The sequence below is a fragment of the Perca flavescens genome, chromosome 16, assembly GCF_004354835.1.
Source record: "Perca flavescens isolate YP-PL-M2 chromosome 16, PFLA_1.0, whole genome shotgun sequence".
Classification (NCBI taxonomy): domain Eukaryota; kingdom Metazoa; phylum Chordata; class Actinopteri; order Perciformes; family Percidae; genus Perca; species Perca flavescens.
The window spans coordinates 20,388,157-20,405,698 of record NC_041346.1 but is presented as its reverse complement, the minus strand read 5'-3'; the positions used below and the strand labels follow the sequence as shown (position 1 = coordinate 20,405,698).

Sequence of the window (17,542 nt, the reverse complement as noted above, 5' to 3'; positions counted from 1 at the left end):
TACTTACCATATCAACTCAGGGATTAACAGCCAAAATGTGTCATCAGTGAGTGCCAACAAATTACAAACATTGTGTGATTGTTTACAGTTATTCTGCAAAATAAGACAATGAAATGGTAGTGTCTGCATGCAGGTTTGTCAAAATCACTCATAGTAACATTCCAGTGACTAATAAAGTACCAGTTCTCTGTAAAGCTCACATATTATGTTTAGTGACATCATTGTCACTATATCATAAGTAATCCAGACCAGAAAACTCCAGCATAATTTACACCTCAGAACTTTGGAGATATTCTTGACTTTAACTGTCTGTAATTTATAAAAAGGTGGTTGTCATAATATTTTTGAACTTGTTTTCACAATTTTGCAGTATGGAATGGTATACCACATTTAAGAAAGCCGTAAAGGTAAACAAATGTATTAATTAAAGAAAAAATTGTGATGTAATGTCGGATGCATGCGGTGTCCGCCACATACACGTTTTCTGAACCAAATTAACGTTACATATTGTAATCCAGTTTCAGTAACCTCTAGATTGAAGTTCATCCAAAGATAGCTAGCTGACAGAACCTGATACAATATACAGTCTGACGTTACTCCTTTATATTCTTGGACCTCCGCTACCTTTACACTAGAAACTGTCACTTTATGACATTTCATGACATCATTTAAAATAAATCTATATCATTTTTGGTTTTTACCTGATGATAGAAACTGGCATTGGAGGCCCTTTGTCCTTGAGCTCCTGGACATTGACCACCTGAGGAACAGTCTTCAAAGTGGACTCTGTCAAGGAAGTACTGACGACAGCTGGAACACACACAAATGCATATGTAAGCAATTAACACACAGAGATGAGCACATAACCCACAAACAATGTTTATATTAAAAAACAAAAACAGGTGTATTTAAATGAATTTAGTGTTTCCATGGTGATTTAAATTATACTTAAACAGTTTAGTAAGTGATTCTCAGATATGATAGGGCACACACCGTGCTGGGATATAAAGCTACCAGGTTCACATTATTTGGTCTGACAGTCTGTGTCTCCCCCTGGTGAATTACAGTGGGCATAACAATACAATATCATACAAACCGCTCCTCTCACTCTCACACACACACACACACACACACACACACACACACACACACACACACACACACACACACACACACACACACACACACACACACACACACACACACACACACACACACACACACACACACACACACACACACACACACACACACACACACACACACACACACACACACACACACACACACACACACACACACACACACACACACACACACACACACACACACACTTTAAAAATAAACAAATCATTATTTTCAATCACAGTCAAAGTCATGTTCTTCCTACCTGTCTTCTGATTGGCCATCTGTCTGCGTACAGCAGCATTGGCTGCAGCTTGCTGGGCCGGGATGGTGACAGGGATGCTCCTCTCAGTTGGTGGGGCTCCATGTTTTACGGTCTTTGTGGCAAGAGCAGTGCTTTCAGCCCCGCTGAGGTTGATCTTATTGGTTGGAACTGAAATATCAATACAGTGAGCAACATTTATGAAACAAAGCATGTCTACTAGGGTTTAGCAGCTGTACTCTGTTTTACATGTGACATTTAAAAGCTTAAGTCTTCTCATGGCTTTGAATGCCAAACAACTCTAGAACAACAGTTGATGTGATTTACTCACCAGGGCTGGCAATAGGGCTGAGTCCAAACCCCATACCCTGTACTGAGTTCATTTTTGTTAAAGGGGTGGACTGAATGGCCCCAAAGCCTGGCAGGATAGAGGGGGTCCTTACGACTGTGGGGTGGCGGGGGGTGGACAATACTGGAGGAATGACAGTAAGGGGAAGGGGTTCTGGCTGCAGTTCCTCCTCCTCCAAGTCAGCTGGGTGAGGCTCCAGGGACAGGGAGGACGTAGAGCTTACATCATCCAAGTCCTCGTAGTATTTAGGTGAAAGGAAGGCTGAGCGAGACAGGTTGGCTGGAAGACAATAAATGAAGAACCTCTAAATCACCCAAAACTGATATAGCTGCTTTATTGTAATATTTTACAATAATAAAAAAAATTCAACATGAATCTCATTGATATGGAGTTCCAAGGTATTTCCAGTTCTGATGAAATTATTATGAAATCAAAACCAGTCTCAGATTTCTTTTAAATGCACTGGAGAGGCTTGATGATTTTACAGTTTACATCTTTACTCTTGTTCAACAACCCTATTCAAGTGAATATTCTTCCCAACTTGTTTAAATAGACCTTTTCTTTGTTTGACTGTTATCGGAATCCATTTGAGAGTTAAACTAAATTTGTAAACTTTCATGCAAACACAAATTTAAGTAAACCAAATTTTACACAAATCACAGGATATTAGTGTAACCCTTTTTAAAATTAGTTTGAGCAGGATATGTGTACCTGGTGCAGTTGAGCGGACAGGAGGCATCTGCCCCTTTGAGAGAAAGTTACGCAGCTGGGACTGTTTCACTGGCGATATCTTGACTGCGGGAGAAACATAGTTAGTGTATGTTACAATTTAGAAAAATGATATCCTTTATTATTCTAATTTTAAATATATAAAGATTGATACCTGGAGATTTGGGTTTGGTCTTAGGAGGGGAGGTGTCCAGTCTGGCTTTCAGGAGTGCATCCCTTAAACTCTCCAGCTCGCTTTCCAAGCTGTCATAAAACATGAATAAAAGTTGCTTAAGTTGCAAATAACACATTTTCTAATAGCTATTTGCAGGGTACTGATGCTCATTATTAAAAATGAATGCCAACATCCTGTAAAGGCTTCCAAACTGCAATCTATGTTATTCATGGACTATGGTGATTATATTGTTAGCTATTATGCCATACTGTTATGAAATCAAATAACCTTTGAAGTATTTAATTATTCAAAAACTTAGAATTTCAAGGTTAGCTTAAAATATTAAGTCTCTGATTTCTGAACCTACTCCACAGTCTCCTCTGTCACAACAAACTCAAAATCTACAAAATGCAAGACTTATTTATACTCGAGATTTTAACATTCCTCCACCCCTCTCCTTGTTATTCGCCAGCTCCTACCCAGCAGTTGTTGCTGCAGCAGAACTGCAGTGTATAGTTGGAGTGGTAGTGTTGTTGTAGAGGCGCAGTGAAGTGAGTTGCTTAATAAACTGGTCCAATCTGTTCTTCTGCTGGTTGATAATGTACAGGTTGTTGGCCAGTGTAGTAAATAGTCCCTCACGCCCTGGCACGACCATGTGTCTGTGAAGAAGATAATTATTCATAATAAAATTATTCCAAACCCCAAATCTTTTCAGTAACAAATACTTAAATAGCTGTGCTGTGCTTACTTCTGCTTTTTCTTCTTCTCCAGGTGTTTCTCCCATTCCACATCCAGTACGTCATTTACATCTTCCACAGCAAACATTACATACTGGTAAAGCCTGCGAATCTCCTAAATAAGGAAATATTTCAATACAATAGATAAAATGCTATGAGTGTGAAGGTGATTTATTTAAAAGTTTTACGAAAGGTATCCATTGAGGCAAACATTTCACCTTGAGCTGTTCCTCGCTGCAGGGATCCAGAGGTTTTTTGTACAGTAGCTGTCTGTAATTTCGGTCTCTGCTCAGCTCACTCTGAGCCTTGGCTTCTTCTGCCCCAGCAAAGCCCTCCAGTAAGGTGGTCTTCAGTGTACCAATGTCCCCATGGAGAGACTGTGAATTTAAAAAGAAAAAAAAAAAAAAAGGTTGGAAGAGGATTTCCATGCAACAATCACCTTTATTCAACATGGAGTTAGCTATTAAACTAAATAAAAAAATAAAAATCAATGACAATGTAGTCGTTGTAGTTGAGTGAAGGTGATTCTTTTGCGGTTTAAGTCCTCTGGAATGCTGCCGGTTCTCTTAATTTTGTTTTTGGGAAATACCAATAAGACTAAAATGGTTGTATATAGTTTATAAACTATAGACAAGTCAATACATACTTTGAAGAATAGAATATTTAGGCCTGTACAAAATATTTGTGGTGTACTTTTCAACATCAAAAGTTAAAAAGGGAGAGGAGAAAAAAAAATAAGCTACACACTTTCAAAATGTTCTCGTTAATATTTGGCGCCTTTCATGAAACCCAAGGACACTTTACAGAATTACTGTGGCTAAGCTAAGGGAGGTTGTAGGCTGTGGTTAACAGGTGGTGTTTCAGGATTTTTTTTCAAATGTCCAGGGATGTAGCATTTCAGATATCTGCAGGGAAGGTGTTCCAGAGGGATGGGGCTACAACACTAAAGGCTCTGTCTCTGAAGGTACAGAGTCAGGTGTGGGGAATGGAGAGCAGGCCAGGGTCTGAGGACCGCAGGTTTTAGGGTGGGGTGTATGGATGGAGGTCAGAGAGGTACTGTGGGGCCAGGGCATGGAGGAATTTGTAGGTGAGAAGGAGGATTTTATATTTGATGCAGGACTTAATTGGGAGGCAGTGAAGGTGGATGAGGGTTGGGGTGATGTGTTAATTTATGATAATAACAAAATGTTATGCATCGTCTCCCCCAGCCACAAGAGGGGAAGATGGTAAACTTATGGCAGTGGGTGTTATTCTAAGATCACTGCATTCTGAGTAGGAGGTAGCTGTTGGGGGTAGGATTTAGCTGACGAGTGTGATTTAGCTAACATGGATTTGGGTTAACCCAAAAAATATCTGAACATATTTTGGTTTTCCAACCGTGGTCTTACCTCTGTTGTTTCTTTGATCTCCAAGGTGAAAATATGGAGGTCCTCTGACTCCTTCCTCAACTCCTTCATCTCCTCATTTGTGCCAACCTTGAAGTCAGCTCTTGTGCTTCGTGCCTTAAGGTCATCCAACTCCTTCTGGAAGTGTGCAATCTGATGACAGGCCAAAGACATGTTTAGTTATGAACTAAACAATTTGAGGAAACATTTTGACACTTGGTGTACAGTATTATCTTAATCCTGACCAGAACCGAGTAGTAACAGTAACAGTAGCACGTTTCAAACTAGTGATTTACTAAATTGGTTTGTACTATTAAAGTTAAAAAATGTCTTAGCTAATAAAGACGTGTATGTATGTTTGTATGTATAATATGAATATTTATTTACAACATATATAAATGTGAAAATTAGTTTTTAAGAAACTAATGAGTCAGTTAACTATGTAAACAGATGTAAGTGTTGCGTCACTTCATTAAAAAAAAAAGAAAAATAGGCCAAATTATATATTTAACTTCAGTGGCAATCGTTTCTAAATATAGCTATAACTTTGCTTTATGTGTGTTTCAGAGTTAGAAGTATTTATGCAGTTAAGAGTAAGCTGGAAATAGCTAATTAAGCTAACCTAACGTAATTGGGGGAATTTAGTCTGATACCATTAGCATAACTAATGCTTGAAGTAGCTATATTGTTTTGTGAAATGTAGTCTACCTAGTTTACATCATTATTAAACAGCATTTTGATCACATGTCACAACAGATATGTACAGTACATTTAATCTCTTTTTTTCACTACAATCTGAACCAGTCATATATTAGCAAGCTAACATCAGTTCTGTCAGTTAAGCTAACAGTATGTAGCTAGCATATTCCCCCATATAATTAATATATATATATATATATATATATATATATATATATATATATATATATATATATATATATATATATATATATATATATATATATATATATATATATATAAAAAATTTAAGTTCACCAAAGTGGTACAGTGGTTCCAGTGTGTACAGGATGATATGTCTCACCTCCTCTAATATACCAGCCATAATGGGATCAGAGTCTTTCTTTTGCTGTAGCTGTTTCTCCAGGGCCTTCACACTAACAGCTGCCTGCATCAAGAAGTGATTAAGTACATCAAATCCTAGTTAAGTCAGTACGAAACACACCAACAAAACACAACCAAAATACTTTTGCGCAAATACTAGGAAAGGTTTCCGGTATCTAATAACACTTTTCTTCACTAACAGTTGGTTTCAGTTGAACATTCTATTGCTAGTAGCAACCGCTACTAGCACAGTTCCATAGCAGTTGCAGTTGAACTGACATTGTTACATCCACCATTTTGTCAGATGTGTTACCATACAAATGTCACATATCTCTACTCCCCTAAAGCAATTGTTGAAGTATTATCAATAGGTACTGTTTTTTTTCATAGCTGTTTTTAATTGTTTAGTAGTGATTTGTTAATTAAATGCAATCAGTTTACTGCTAAATGTAGCCATTATACTAGCTGTTTGAGGCTAATGTGTTGCTAATATAACAGTCTAAGTTACTGCTGATATTATGTATGCACTCTTTTTACTTTTACTCTAGTGGACTGGATGTTTACTAGATTAATTAGGGACTGAATGTGGTTTTTTCACAGGTGATACATTGTTTCTTAATGCAATGAGGTAGAATGTCGCTAATTTGACAGTTTTCTTATGATTGTACTAATCCATTTAAACAATAATTGTGGTCTAAACTCTTATCCAATAACAATGAGTGGAGGCTCTGTGACTTCAGTGTGTCCAATGATGGATATGTTTATATTTGACACAATTTTAAACAAAATATCAACTACTATTAAAAGAGGTCTAGTTAATATATGAACCGAAAAATTCCTTCATAATAAACAGAAAGGACCTGTGGAGTTTGGAGACGGCCCTGGGCAGCAGGTGCAGGTTTCTGGACAACTGTGGGCGGTGTGCTGGTTTGAAGTGGACGCACTGGAGCTGAGACACAACCAACAATATTAGAAATCATGACCTAAGCCATGTACACTTAAGAATTCTTGAATAAAACAAAAACAAATAAGAATGACACACTTGTGCAAAGTATAAAAGTGAAGGAACTGAGGCAGGCTTACTCAACACAGCAGGTGGCTTAGTGGCTGAGAGTGGAGGGGCGGTCAAACTACTGGAATTGGAGGCAACTGTTTTGGGCAGCAAGGGATTAAATGAAAAAGATTGTGGTGCTGGGGTCTCCAGTGCTGAAAACCTTGGGAAAGAGAGAGATTTTCTAAGTATTTGTACGTATATAGAAAAACCTCAATGTCTCAGTCGGAATACCGTAATAAATGATAGGCCAAAAATAATGATTTACCTCTCATTTAGATTAAGTTTCACGGTTGGTTGAGAGGCAGTAGCAATGTTCTGGGGTGTTAGAGCTGGAATTGGAGCTGCCACTGCTGATGGTTTGATGGAAGGGATGAAAGAAAACGCTGAATGTGCTGAGGGAGTGTCAGAGGGAGGTTTGGAGGCAAAGGAGAAGCCTGGGGACCCTGAGCCAAAAGGTGTGGATACCTCCAGGGAGAAAGCTGGTGCAGAGGTGGCGCACGTAGTTGGCACTGAGAAACTGAAGCTTGATGATGCCGATGAAACAGGAACTGTGGGAACCATGCTGAACGGGGCAGCGGAGGAAGCTGCAGCAGGGGCTGAAGGAGTAGAAGCAGCCGCTGAAGTAAGACCAAGGTTTGTGAATGTTGCTGGGGCAGATGGGAAGGAGGCAGCAATTTTGGGTGGTTGGGCTGCCAAAGAACCTGTAAACAGAAAATAAATTTGCTTTCATTTAATCTCATCACATGTTGGGCAAGTTGGTTTATCAGTGTTTTTTGCCCCCAACGGTGCCTTCCAGGAAGCGCTGCCTGGAATACACCGTTGGGAGGCACTGGTTATAGTTAGGTTTGGGTTAAAACCCAAGGTTTTCAGCGCTGGAGACCCCAGCACCACAATCTTTCTCGTTTAATCCCTTGCTGCCCAAAACAGCTGCCTCCAATTCCAGTAGTTTGACCACCCCTCCACTCTCAGCCACTAAGCCACCTGCTGTGTTGAGTAAGCCTGCCTCAGTTCCTTCACTTTTATACTTTGAAGGTTAGGGTTAAAAAAAAAATTAAAAAAAAAGTGTGACATTAAGATAAGCTTGATAAGGGATATATTTGGACGTGTTAACTTGATTGACGGGTCTCTCAGGCTGTTAAACTGAGCGGTGACATTAAACTCTTTAGAAACAAATGGGTGACATGTCCGATGATATGTCAACAGCCTGTGATGGCATTACAGCAGGAAATGGAAATCACTTGCACACACTATGGTATCACTGCATTAGATGATCATTACTTGAGGAAATGTATCACTGAAATGTGTGATTAGGAATAATTGTCCAGCCCTCTCAACATTTTATACAAAAATATCTGTTGAGTTCACTGGCTCTCTTACCTGGCTTGGGTTGTCTCTCCCCATCCAAGGCGAGGGCAGTGGGGGCTGAGACCAGTTGCTTAACCCCAGGATTAACGTTGAGGAGAGCAAATGGGCAGAGTAATCCCTCCGTGGAGAGCATCAGCATTGTGGGCGCTGGGGGCAAGGTCTTCTCATCAGCTGTGAAAGGGTGAAAAGATGAGATACAGACATTCAGACAGAGAAATACTATAGTCTTCATGATGTGTAGTAAAAAAATTTTTTTTTGTTTACTATAATTTCACAAAACATGTGAAAAACTTACACAAGTCCATTTCATCTCCCTCTGACACATTTTGTAACCTTCCACAGATCAGAGACAGAAAGAATCCGTAGCTCTTGTATAGAGTCTAATAATAGAGCCACATGCATGTGCAACCTACTGTACATTGCGCAGTAACAGACTTTTGTAAAAAAAAAAAAAATGATTTAGCATTCTTCACAGCTTTGTGCTTCCAACTCACACCACTGCATCAGGAAAATGATTAACAGCAAGTGTTATATGCTCACTATGCTTGCTATGTTCATGATGGCAAAACGCAGTTTGTCACTTTAAATCATCAACATTTTGACAGCATTTGAGCACAAATGTTAGTGATGTACTAATCTCATTGACCTTGGCTCATTCTGCCCCCGTGGTTAAAATTAGTAGCCAGCATTCGGTTCAAAAAGGCACACTGTGGTCGTGTACAGAAACTCTCCTAAAAACGCCTCATTTGGTAAAACACAGTCCACCGAATTCTTGTTCTTGGCAAACCCCCAAACAGAGTTACTCTTTCCTGCTCTTCACACCCACTTTCCTGCACTCTCCAAAATCATGCAATGTGCTGTGGGCTGCAGACAAAAACAGGCAAAGTCAGTCTAAACCAACATTTAAACGATGAAACCGAGTATTCACAATTCCCAAATTAAAGATGGACAGGTCAAGGTAATACTAGTGATTTCAGATACGTCAAAAAGTACACTGAACACTTTGTTCTCTCTACAGCTTTCTCATATCTAAAACTATTCCTCAAGTATAACTTTCACTGTCACCAGTGGATGACAGCACTAACTGCTTTTTCTAAGTACATGTCAGTGTTTGATTAATTACCACTGACCGTATAATTTGCATTTACTGTTTATTCATTCCACGCACTGCATGTCTGCTTTTGAAATTCTTAAAGTATATTAGTATTTTATTGCCTGCATAAATACAATGCTATATCTACTACAGACACATACACCCACACACAAAAATACATTTACATATTTAATATACAAATACATATTCAAGCAAACAGAACATTGCAAGTATTATGTTTCAAGAAATAAGGTGATCCTACGTTCTCCAAAAAATATGCACACAATACAGAGAACAAAAACTGAAATATAGCATCTAATGTTTAGTTTAATCTTAGTTACGAAACTATGGTTGAAAGATAGCGAGAAGCAAAACGGATGGAAGAGAGTGAACAGAAGGGAGAGGCACACGCTAAACCTCATCAGCATTCTGCAACAGGATTGTCTGGGCTTTGGTGTTTGTTGTGGTCCTCTAGCTTGTGTGAGCCATTTTAATGAGCACATTTTTTTCTCCACAGATGAGTCTTGTTACTCTCCCTTCGCTTTCCCTATCCAATGTCTCATTTCCGGATAAAAGGTTTTGATCAGACTAAAATCATGTCAAAATGTTGCTCAAATTGCAGGTTTTTTCTTGCTGGGGAGGAGTTCTTGGAGTGAGCGGGATAGATGTGACTAGACAGTAACGGCAGCTCTACGTCTATGTCTGGCAGACTGGGCCATTTAAGATAAAACCGTATACTGAGACGGTAGCTTATCACTATTCTTTGCACATGCTGCAAAAGAGCACTGCAGTGGATGCTGTATGCACAAAGAAACCTGGCGAATTACAGCTTCATCTGAATATTAAGGGAGTGTTTAACATCTTAAAACAAAGACAACGGAATGCAGTTCAAGAGATATCACCAACTATTATGAAATTAAAGTTAACTTTAAGATGACAGAGAGCCCCTCAATTCTTAAATATGCCAGGAATCTGAGAAGACAAATGGAGAAAGCTGCAGTACTTTAAAGTTTTTCTTAAAACAGTTAAAAATGTATCTTACCACTACAGAACGAAATACTTTAAGCATGGATGTTTATTAAAACAGGCTTATTGGGGTGGGCGGTATCGCTGGTGGCAGATGGTGTACAAACCTGTCTAAACTGGTTTAATTCTTTCTACACCGAAACCCAAAACCCAGTGCATTCCGTGAGCTTCACCGCAGATGGCAATTGCAGTTGGGAGAGATCAGATTTAACATATTTTGACTATTGAAGTAGGAAATGTTATGATTTTAGCTTGATTATGGCAGAGAATATGGTTGAAAACCTATTCTATTACCAGCTATGTGATTTTATACTGTGATAGCGATCATACAAAATATTGGGATATAATACATTTTCTAAATATTTAATTCAGAAACTGGTCACAAATAAAAAAGAAAATTAAATAAAAAAAAATTTAAAAAACAGATGTTAGAGGCTGTTTAGGACATTAATTAAATACATGCCATATCAAGGTTCACCTCACTGATGCATGAATCCTGTAAATCCAACATTGCCGCCATAAACCAGTCCTGCTCAATGATTTGAAAACACTCTGCTACCTGAGTAGAAATCTACCTCAGCTTTATTTTTAAAACAATGCACCAAAATGACTTTACGCTGGGGTCAGCTTTAAGCCAAATTCTTTTTTTACAGGGGTTCTGGCAGAACTTGAATATAATAATTATCACACCACAACAAGACTGATTAAAACAACATATTTGTGATAAACGGCATTTGATCTTCGATAAAAATCCCCAATTATTTAATAGGAAAGTAAAGCCTAACTTTGTTTTTTGAAAAGTGATAAAAATACTTTACTGGGCTCCAAGTTGGTGTTAATAGGCCAACTGACAACCATCTTTGAGGGCCCCCTTTGCTGAAGAGAATTTAACAATAGGGTAAGTGTAGTCGAATTGAGTAGATGTGGTGAAATCAGTGGTCAGACAGGAGAAGAGAGGAAGTACACAGAAAGCCAAATTCCACTTACTGATGTAGATCTCCTGCTGGCTGGTGTAGTCTATGGCTAAGCCAAGGGGCAGCGTGTCTTCATTTGTCTCAGTCACTGGAAGCTCAGCCCTACTTGCATCTTCCAGGATCCAAAGCTCCCAGATCTAAAAGGACAACAATCAGTCGTGCTCATCACAGGCTACAGACATTTCCTCACACCATACAGTAAGCATTCAGCACTAAAGACCCAAGATAACATTATTTATTTGCAGTGGAGACCCAGTACGGTAATTGAAAAACTTCAGCACGTCCAAAAACTGGCTTAACTGTTGTCAAGAGAATTTAGCATTAGGTAGAACAGTTATGTAACTGTCCTTGGTACTTTACTATAGTGATCTTATAGCTTACTGCTCTCCTGGAATTTAAATGGAAATCAATAATCATGAGAGACACCTTTCATTTCTATCTTCATTCAAAACAGTGCGTCATTTAAAGTGAAACTTTAAAATGAATTTAAATGATTTCGATAACATCTTCAGCTTTTCACTTGATTACGTACCTTGTCCTCTCTGGCGGCTATGACGCTGACTTCAATGGAAGCTGCTGATGCCGCAAACACGAGGTCCCTGGATGAAATAAACAATGAGGCAAAGCACAACATTACACCAATTTAACATGACATTGAAATAAATCAAACTTGAGTTTGAAATTATAAAACAGTTATAATGCTTTTGGGTGCCTCCTATGCCATCCATGCCTGTAAATCGTGATCATTCTTACCAGTCCTCTACATGGCTAAGAAAGTAGTGGTGTTGTCGCTCAGTGCAGTTTCCATACACTGAGTCACTAAAGTTCAAATACTTTATGTCCACCTTCTCATCCTTCTTCTACAAAACAACAACAAACAAAAACAAATCACAATTTAACACATTTGGTTATGGTACATTAACAAGATGGAACAAGTGATTAAAATACTGTGTGGTGGAAGCATATTTTAGCTGGTTAATAATTTATAATTTTACCAGAAAAAGAATGCCACTAGAAAAACTGAGAAGTACATGCTGCCCAGCTGCAATTTAAATTTACATATTATGTGACAGTTGATGTATGAACAAGGAGATGTGTAACAAGTTGTGACCTCAGTAGCTCAACAAAAGCCTTATACTGTATGGCTTAATGGTCAGTTACATGAAGCATTCTACTCAAATAACAATACATAAGGAGGCGCATGGGAGCTGCAGTAGGAGCCTCTATGTAACTACAGAGCCACTTCACAAAATGATGGTAACACCACAAAGCATGTGGCCTTAAAAGCTACAATATGTAATCTGGCAGAGGATCAAATGCTACATTTGTTTCTTCACCTTGTTGTTGTGGCCATGTGGAGAACATAGCTTCAAAAAAAACATGCAAGACTCATGTAAATATAAAAATAAATATATGGTCAAATTTATCTACTGAGGCGATGAGTAAGACAGCATTAAAGACTGTAGGGGTGCAAGATGACAATAATCCAAATGTAAATAGGTGAATTCAGTGGACTATGGATGTAGGGCGTACTCACAGGAAGGGAGATCAACACTAGCTCAGGAGGGGTCTCAAGGGAGCCATCTGCAGCAGCATATACCACTGCAAACACAAAGGTTCTCAGCCACAGCACATCCAGAACTGTGAGAAAACGGAAAGAGAGGTATTAGCTGCAGATGGGATTTAAACACAGTTATGAAAGTAAAACTAAATTAGAATATGTAATATATTGGTGACAGATACATTCCATCTTATATGTCATTAATAATCCAGCTCAGTATATGTCGTACAACACATATCATTCAATGTAATCGGTACAGGATTCGCCTTACCTTTGACAGGTTCGTCAGAGGTGTAGAAGTTCGGACATGGGATAACTTTCTTTTCTTCTAGTGCCTTTTCAACCGAGGAGAAAATCAGTAATTTATCTTGTCAGTCATCGGATGCTGCAGCTCTGAGGGAGCAATATGTGTTTTATTTTTAATTATGGTGAATTAGGTTCACTTACTGGTGTATACTGACTGACTGTGGAATTCATTTTTCCTGCAGCGACTTGTTTTCCTTTTGGACTCCAGCAAACTGTGGGAAACAGAGTACATGAACTAAAATTGAGCCACAATAGAGATATAGAAGACAAGTGAACTCAACTATTATGCGCAGAGTCTCACTCACGACATGTGATGCCGCTTGAAGCAGGTAGCTCGGCCTGCACTTTAACACTGTAAGTAACATCCAAAATCATCATACGGCCGTCAGACAGACAGACAGCCAACATGGATGCCTGCACAGGATTCCACTTCAGGTCTTGCACTAAACTGCCAGGGGGTACTGCTGGCAGCAGTGATGCAAAAGGTAGCTTCTGTAGTCTTGCCTGGAAGGGCATAAAGAAGAGTAAACAAAATAAATTAAAAAAAACAACTCAAATGAATACAACATAAATAAATACCTACATATCTGGGCAAGAGAAGCAATCACATTTCAACTGAAATTTGTGAATATGGAAATTGATTTAATTTCCATGAAATTATTTCATTATGTACTATCTTCCAATAATAAATTTGACTGTTCATTGCCCATGCAGTAGAGGTTTACAAACTATTTATTAATAGGTCAAAAATAAAAAAGGTAGAATTATTTGGAGCCTTTATGATAAATTAAATTACAAATGATAATTTGACTTGTGCTGCTCATAGTGGATAGCTCTGAATAACAATGTCAACTTAAAAAAGGTTAAAATGTGTACAACATTTTTATAAGAATAGACCAGAAATTTCCCTGTAGACATTGTTTATTTCAGTAAGTTATCTGCATTGGGCAAGTATTTACTGGAGGACTGTGGTGATCCAAAGACAAACCGGCAAAACCTGAAATAAGCGTGATGTATTTCTAATACACTGGCACATTAAATACAGACTAAAGTAGTCACCTTGTTTATGAAGGTGCGGACATCATAGAATGTGAAGGACAATCCCGCCTCCTCAGTCATGCCGCACACTGATAAAGTAAGTTCATCACAACTGAGAGCCAAGTGGTGCAGAGCCAGATCCACATTAACCTCCGCCAATGCTGCTGTACCCTCGACTAGACCGAAGTGGAAAATTGGAGGTAAATGTGAGTAAGAGACATGAATGGACAAAAAAAACAAAAAAATGTAGTGCAAAACTGATTGGATACATATTAAAATTAAAACCTGTAAGGTCATATTCATACCTATTTCGTTGGCGTTACCATCAAATTTATCAGACAGAATGTCTTGAGTTAGGTAAACTTTGAATGTTTTGTGGAGTCCGACAAAAGTTAAACCAAATTTGTTTGAGATGGTAAGCAGACTAGTTCTTTCTTTGGGCAAATCTTCAGCAGGGTCAAAGACTCTTGTTTTCTTCATCTGACGAAACTGAAAGTCCTGAAAAATAAAAACAAGCAGTGCTTGTTACTTCAGGGTGAGCAATTATGGGTGGTAAACACGAGGTTCCAGTTCAATAACTGCAAACTTAACTAAACCGTACCTCCTTTTAGTAAGATAAACAAGAATATATTGTCAACAATGCTAAACATGTGCGCAGCAGTATAATCTAACAGGGACATTTTTTTTAACTGCGAGTAACATGAAGCGGTATACTTGCCTTTTAAACAAGTATCTGTATACTAACCTCAACTAGTTGTTACCAACACAAGTTACGTAAAGCCTCAAAATTAAAGTTAAAACCTTGGTGGATAGCCAACATGCTGTGCAGTCACGTCACGTTAATGCTACGCTAATGATGCTAAGCTGCGTTGGTAACGTTCCAGCAAATGTATTGAAGTGACACGTATTTAATGACTTTATTTCACACACAGGATGTTGTTTATTAACATAACCTCAAGTTAACATTAAACTCTCAGTGAGCATAACGTTTTATGATGTAGCTTTAGCTAATGTGCTAATCGCTACCGTGCTAGCATAAGTAGCTGGCTACAAACTGAGAAGATAAAAGTTGCTGGAACAGCTTTTTCTTGCCAGACTTTTAAACTCTTACCAAGGTCTCTAACTGCTATTTTTGTATAAGTTATCAATATGGCTCTGTAACTTAAATGTTAATGGCTTAGGGTTACCTAAGCAAAAACTTAAACCCGACCAGCTAGCTAAGCTAGCCAGAACCATTAAAGATGAACTGACACAGTGCTCGCAAACATTAGCTCACATATGCTAACCTGTCAACACAACTTTCGGATAACAGCATACCTTCATTTCCCTCTCAGGAGGGGAGTCTGTGTCGTCACTCATTTTAAAACACCAAGGTTGATCCTTTTCCAGGCGATCTGTTGCGTTAGTTTAGATATACCTTCCTTGTTTGTATCTGAGACAAATTTCTGGTGAGCTACATTAGTCTGTCAGGAGGACACCGCGCGATTTTGCCATAAAAACGTCATAGCTACGTAGGATGACAAATTGATGCCAGAGCACCCTGACGCTATGGATGCCTGAGACCACAACATACTCAGATCAACTTGGATTTAAATAACTGCAATTTCTACCAAAGCTGATATAGAAACATCGACACATCTTATTTGAGTGTTTGGATCAAAATGTCATATACGTTTGAAAATAGCCCCCCACCCTTATTAAATATTAATGAATCATTTTATTTGTACATATATATATTTTTTTATGTATTTGTATGGCTAAAAGGAATGGGCCTTGGCTGTAAAAGAAAATATTTAGTTTTAACTTATTTTCCTTTAAATAAATAAACCAGAAAAATCCTGAGACTACAACACTGAGCTCATACACAAAAGCTCACAAAAATGGGGACAATATCTGGCTTATTTTGGAACTAAGTTGTGCCAAAATATGTTACATTTAAAGACAAACAGAAAAAAATATATTGAGTTCCAATGCAGATTTAAAAAAGATATAATTTAACACAAATTTATATAGCTATACCATTTGCCAAATCCCCAACAGCACTAACACCACACCATAACTGATGATTATGGGTTTTAGTACATTCAGTAAATAAATGTACAACATTGTAGAGGTTCACTATCTTTATGCCTTTTGAAAAAATAATTCGGATGATTTACAAACTTTTGATAAGATAAAGCGTGATTGCCCTGCTTCTTGACAATGTCCTCCTGCTATATTTCATATGAATCCCAATGTAATGCATTTCTACAATACATCACAACTTGCAAGAACTTCTGAAACAAGGTTTCTTGGAGTGAAATCTTAATAAAATTATTCTCTTGTGTAACAGGTATTTGAGTTAGCACTGGGCAAAAAAAAAGGTACACAGCTATCTTTAAGAAACAACCTAATAGCAACATAGACAAAAGAGAGGAGGGCAGTGTATGGTGAAGTAAGGACTTTTATTAGAAAGCAGATTTTTCTGTATTGCATTTAAAGAAATCAGGTACTCTTGGACTACACAACTGAAACTGGTGATGGCAAATACCATGATGGGAATGACAGGTAGATTCTTATGCAACATCAAAAGTGGCAACTTGCATTTCTGTTGTATATATTATTGATGCTTGAGTCAGAAGGCGCATAAACATTTTAACATTTTTCATTTGAAACATAAAGCAGTATTAACACTGAAATTGTCCCATCCCAGTTTGCCTGGTCCAAGCCCTGTTGATAGTGAAGAACGTTACCATGATCAAAGTTTAGGGTTGCATGATAAGATCCTCTTTTGTCATATGGACATTGAGAGGTTACCAATAAGCCTAGATTTAGGACCAAGTTCGGCCCAAGCTTACCAGAGCATTACAGATATGGTCCATGTCAACATGGGACAGCTCTTTTCACGAAGCACCAAGGTATCAGTCAAATATCAGTCAGTCCTTGTTGCAGAGACACACACTTATAACCAAGAAGGCTGGAGTTAACAACACCATGTCCCTCCACTCTGGAAAGTAAGCTAGCACAGACCAAAGCAAGCTGGAGAAAGACAAAGCAAATAACAAGAGCACAGCAAGTCATGTCAGATCTCCCATAATGCACTTTGGGTCTCATCCCTATTCTGATTGTCAGCGCTCTGAACACATGGCTTTAAAAGTTGCGTTTTCTCCTCATTCGCCAAACCCTCGGTCACTCTTTTCTCTCATTTTTCGAAGTAGTTCTAAAGTGCTGGCATTATGTTCAAGGACACATACATACACATAAAAACTTTTAGTGCATTTCTATGCTGAAGGTTCAACTGGGTAGTTAGTTTACGTATTCCACTCTTTATCACTACTTTGCT

At 38.3% G+C, this 17,542-nt stretch overlaps 1 protein-coding gene across 3 annotated transcripts in view; it reads right to left on the bottom strand.

Annotated features, from left to right (window-relative positions):
• Window positions 1–15,759, bottom strand: part of nup214 (nucleoporin 214) — a 37,899-nt gene extending 22,140 nt beyond the window's left edge. For all 3 annotated transcript variants that reach the window (XM_028601164.1, XM_028601162.1, XM_028601163.1), the window contains exons 1-24: window positions 15,538–15,759; window positions 14,526–14,718; window positions 14,242–14,396; window positions 13,488–13,686; window positions 13,324–13,394; window positions 13,148–13,211; window positions 12,853–12,956; window positions 12,069–12,175; window positions 11,848–11,914; window positions 11,329–11,452; window positions 8,235–8,393; window positions 7,123–7,558; window positions 6,887–7,017; window positions 6,664–6,752; window positions 5,784–5,867; window positions 4,745–4,894; window positions 3,575–3,733; window positions 3,368–3,471; window positions 3,099–3,278; window positions 2,620–2,708; window positions 2,448–2,531; window positions 1,719–2,015; window positions 1,391–1,558; window positions 702–810 (exon numbers count right to left, since the gene is read on the bottom strand). In XM_028601164.1, the coding sequence (XP_028456965.1) occupies window positions 702–810; window positions 1,391–1,558; window positions 1,719–2,015; window positions 2,448–2,531; window positions 2,620–2,708; window positions 3,099–3,278; window positions 3,368–3,471; window positions 3,575–3,733; window positions 4,745–4,894; window positions 5,784–5,867; window positions 6,664–6,752; window positions 6,887–7,017; window positions 7,123–7,558; window positions 8,235–8,393; window positions 11,329–11,452; window positions 11,848–11,914; window positions 12,069–12,175; window positions 12,853–12,956; window positions 13,148–13,211; window positions 13,324–13,394; window positions 13,488–13,686; window positions 14,242–14,396; window positions 14,526–14,718; window positions 15,538–15,579 (3,365 nt within the window). In that variant the 5' untranslated portion in view covers window positions 15,580–15,759. The remainder of the gene's footprint in view (window positions 1–701; window positions 811–1,390; window positions 1,559–1,718; window positions 2,016–2,447; window positions 2,532–2,619; window positions 2,709–3,098; window positions 3,279–3,367; window positions 3,472–3,574; window positions 3,734–4,744; window positions 4,895–5,783; window positions 5,868–6,663; window positions 6,753–6,886; window positions 7,018–7,122; window positions 7,559–8,234; window positions 8,394–11,328; window positions 11,453–11,847; window positions 11,915–12,068; window positions 12,176–12,852; window positions 12,957–13,147; window positions 13,212–13,323; window positions 13,395–13,487; window positions 13,687–14,241; window positions 14,397–14,525; window positions 14,719–15,537) is intronic.
• Window positions 15,760–17,542: the final 1,783 nt, after the last annotated feature.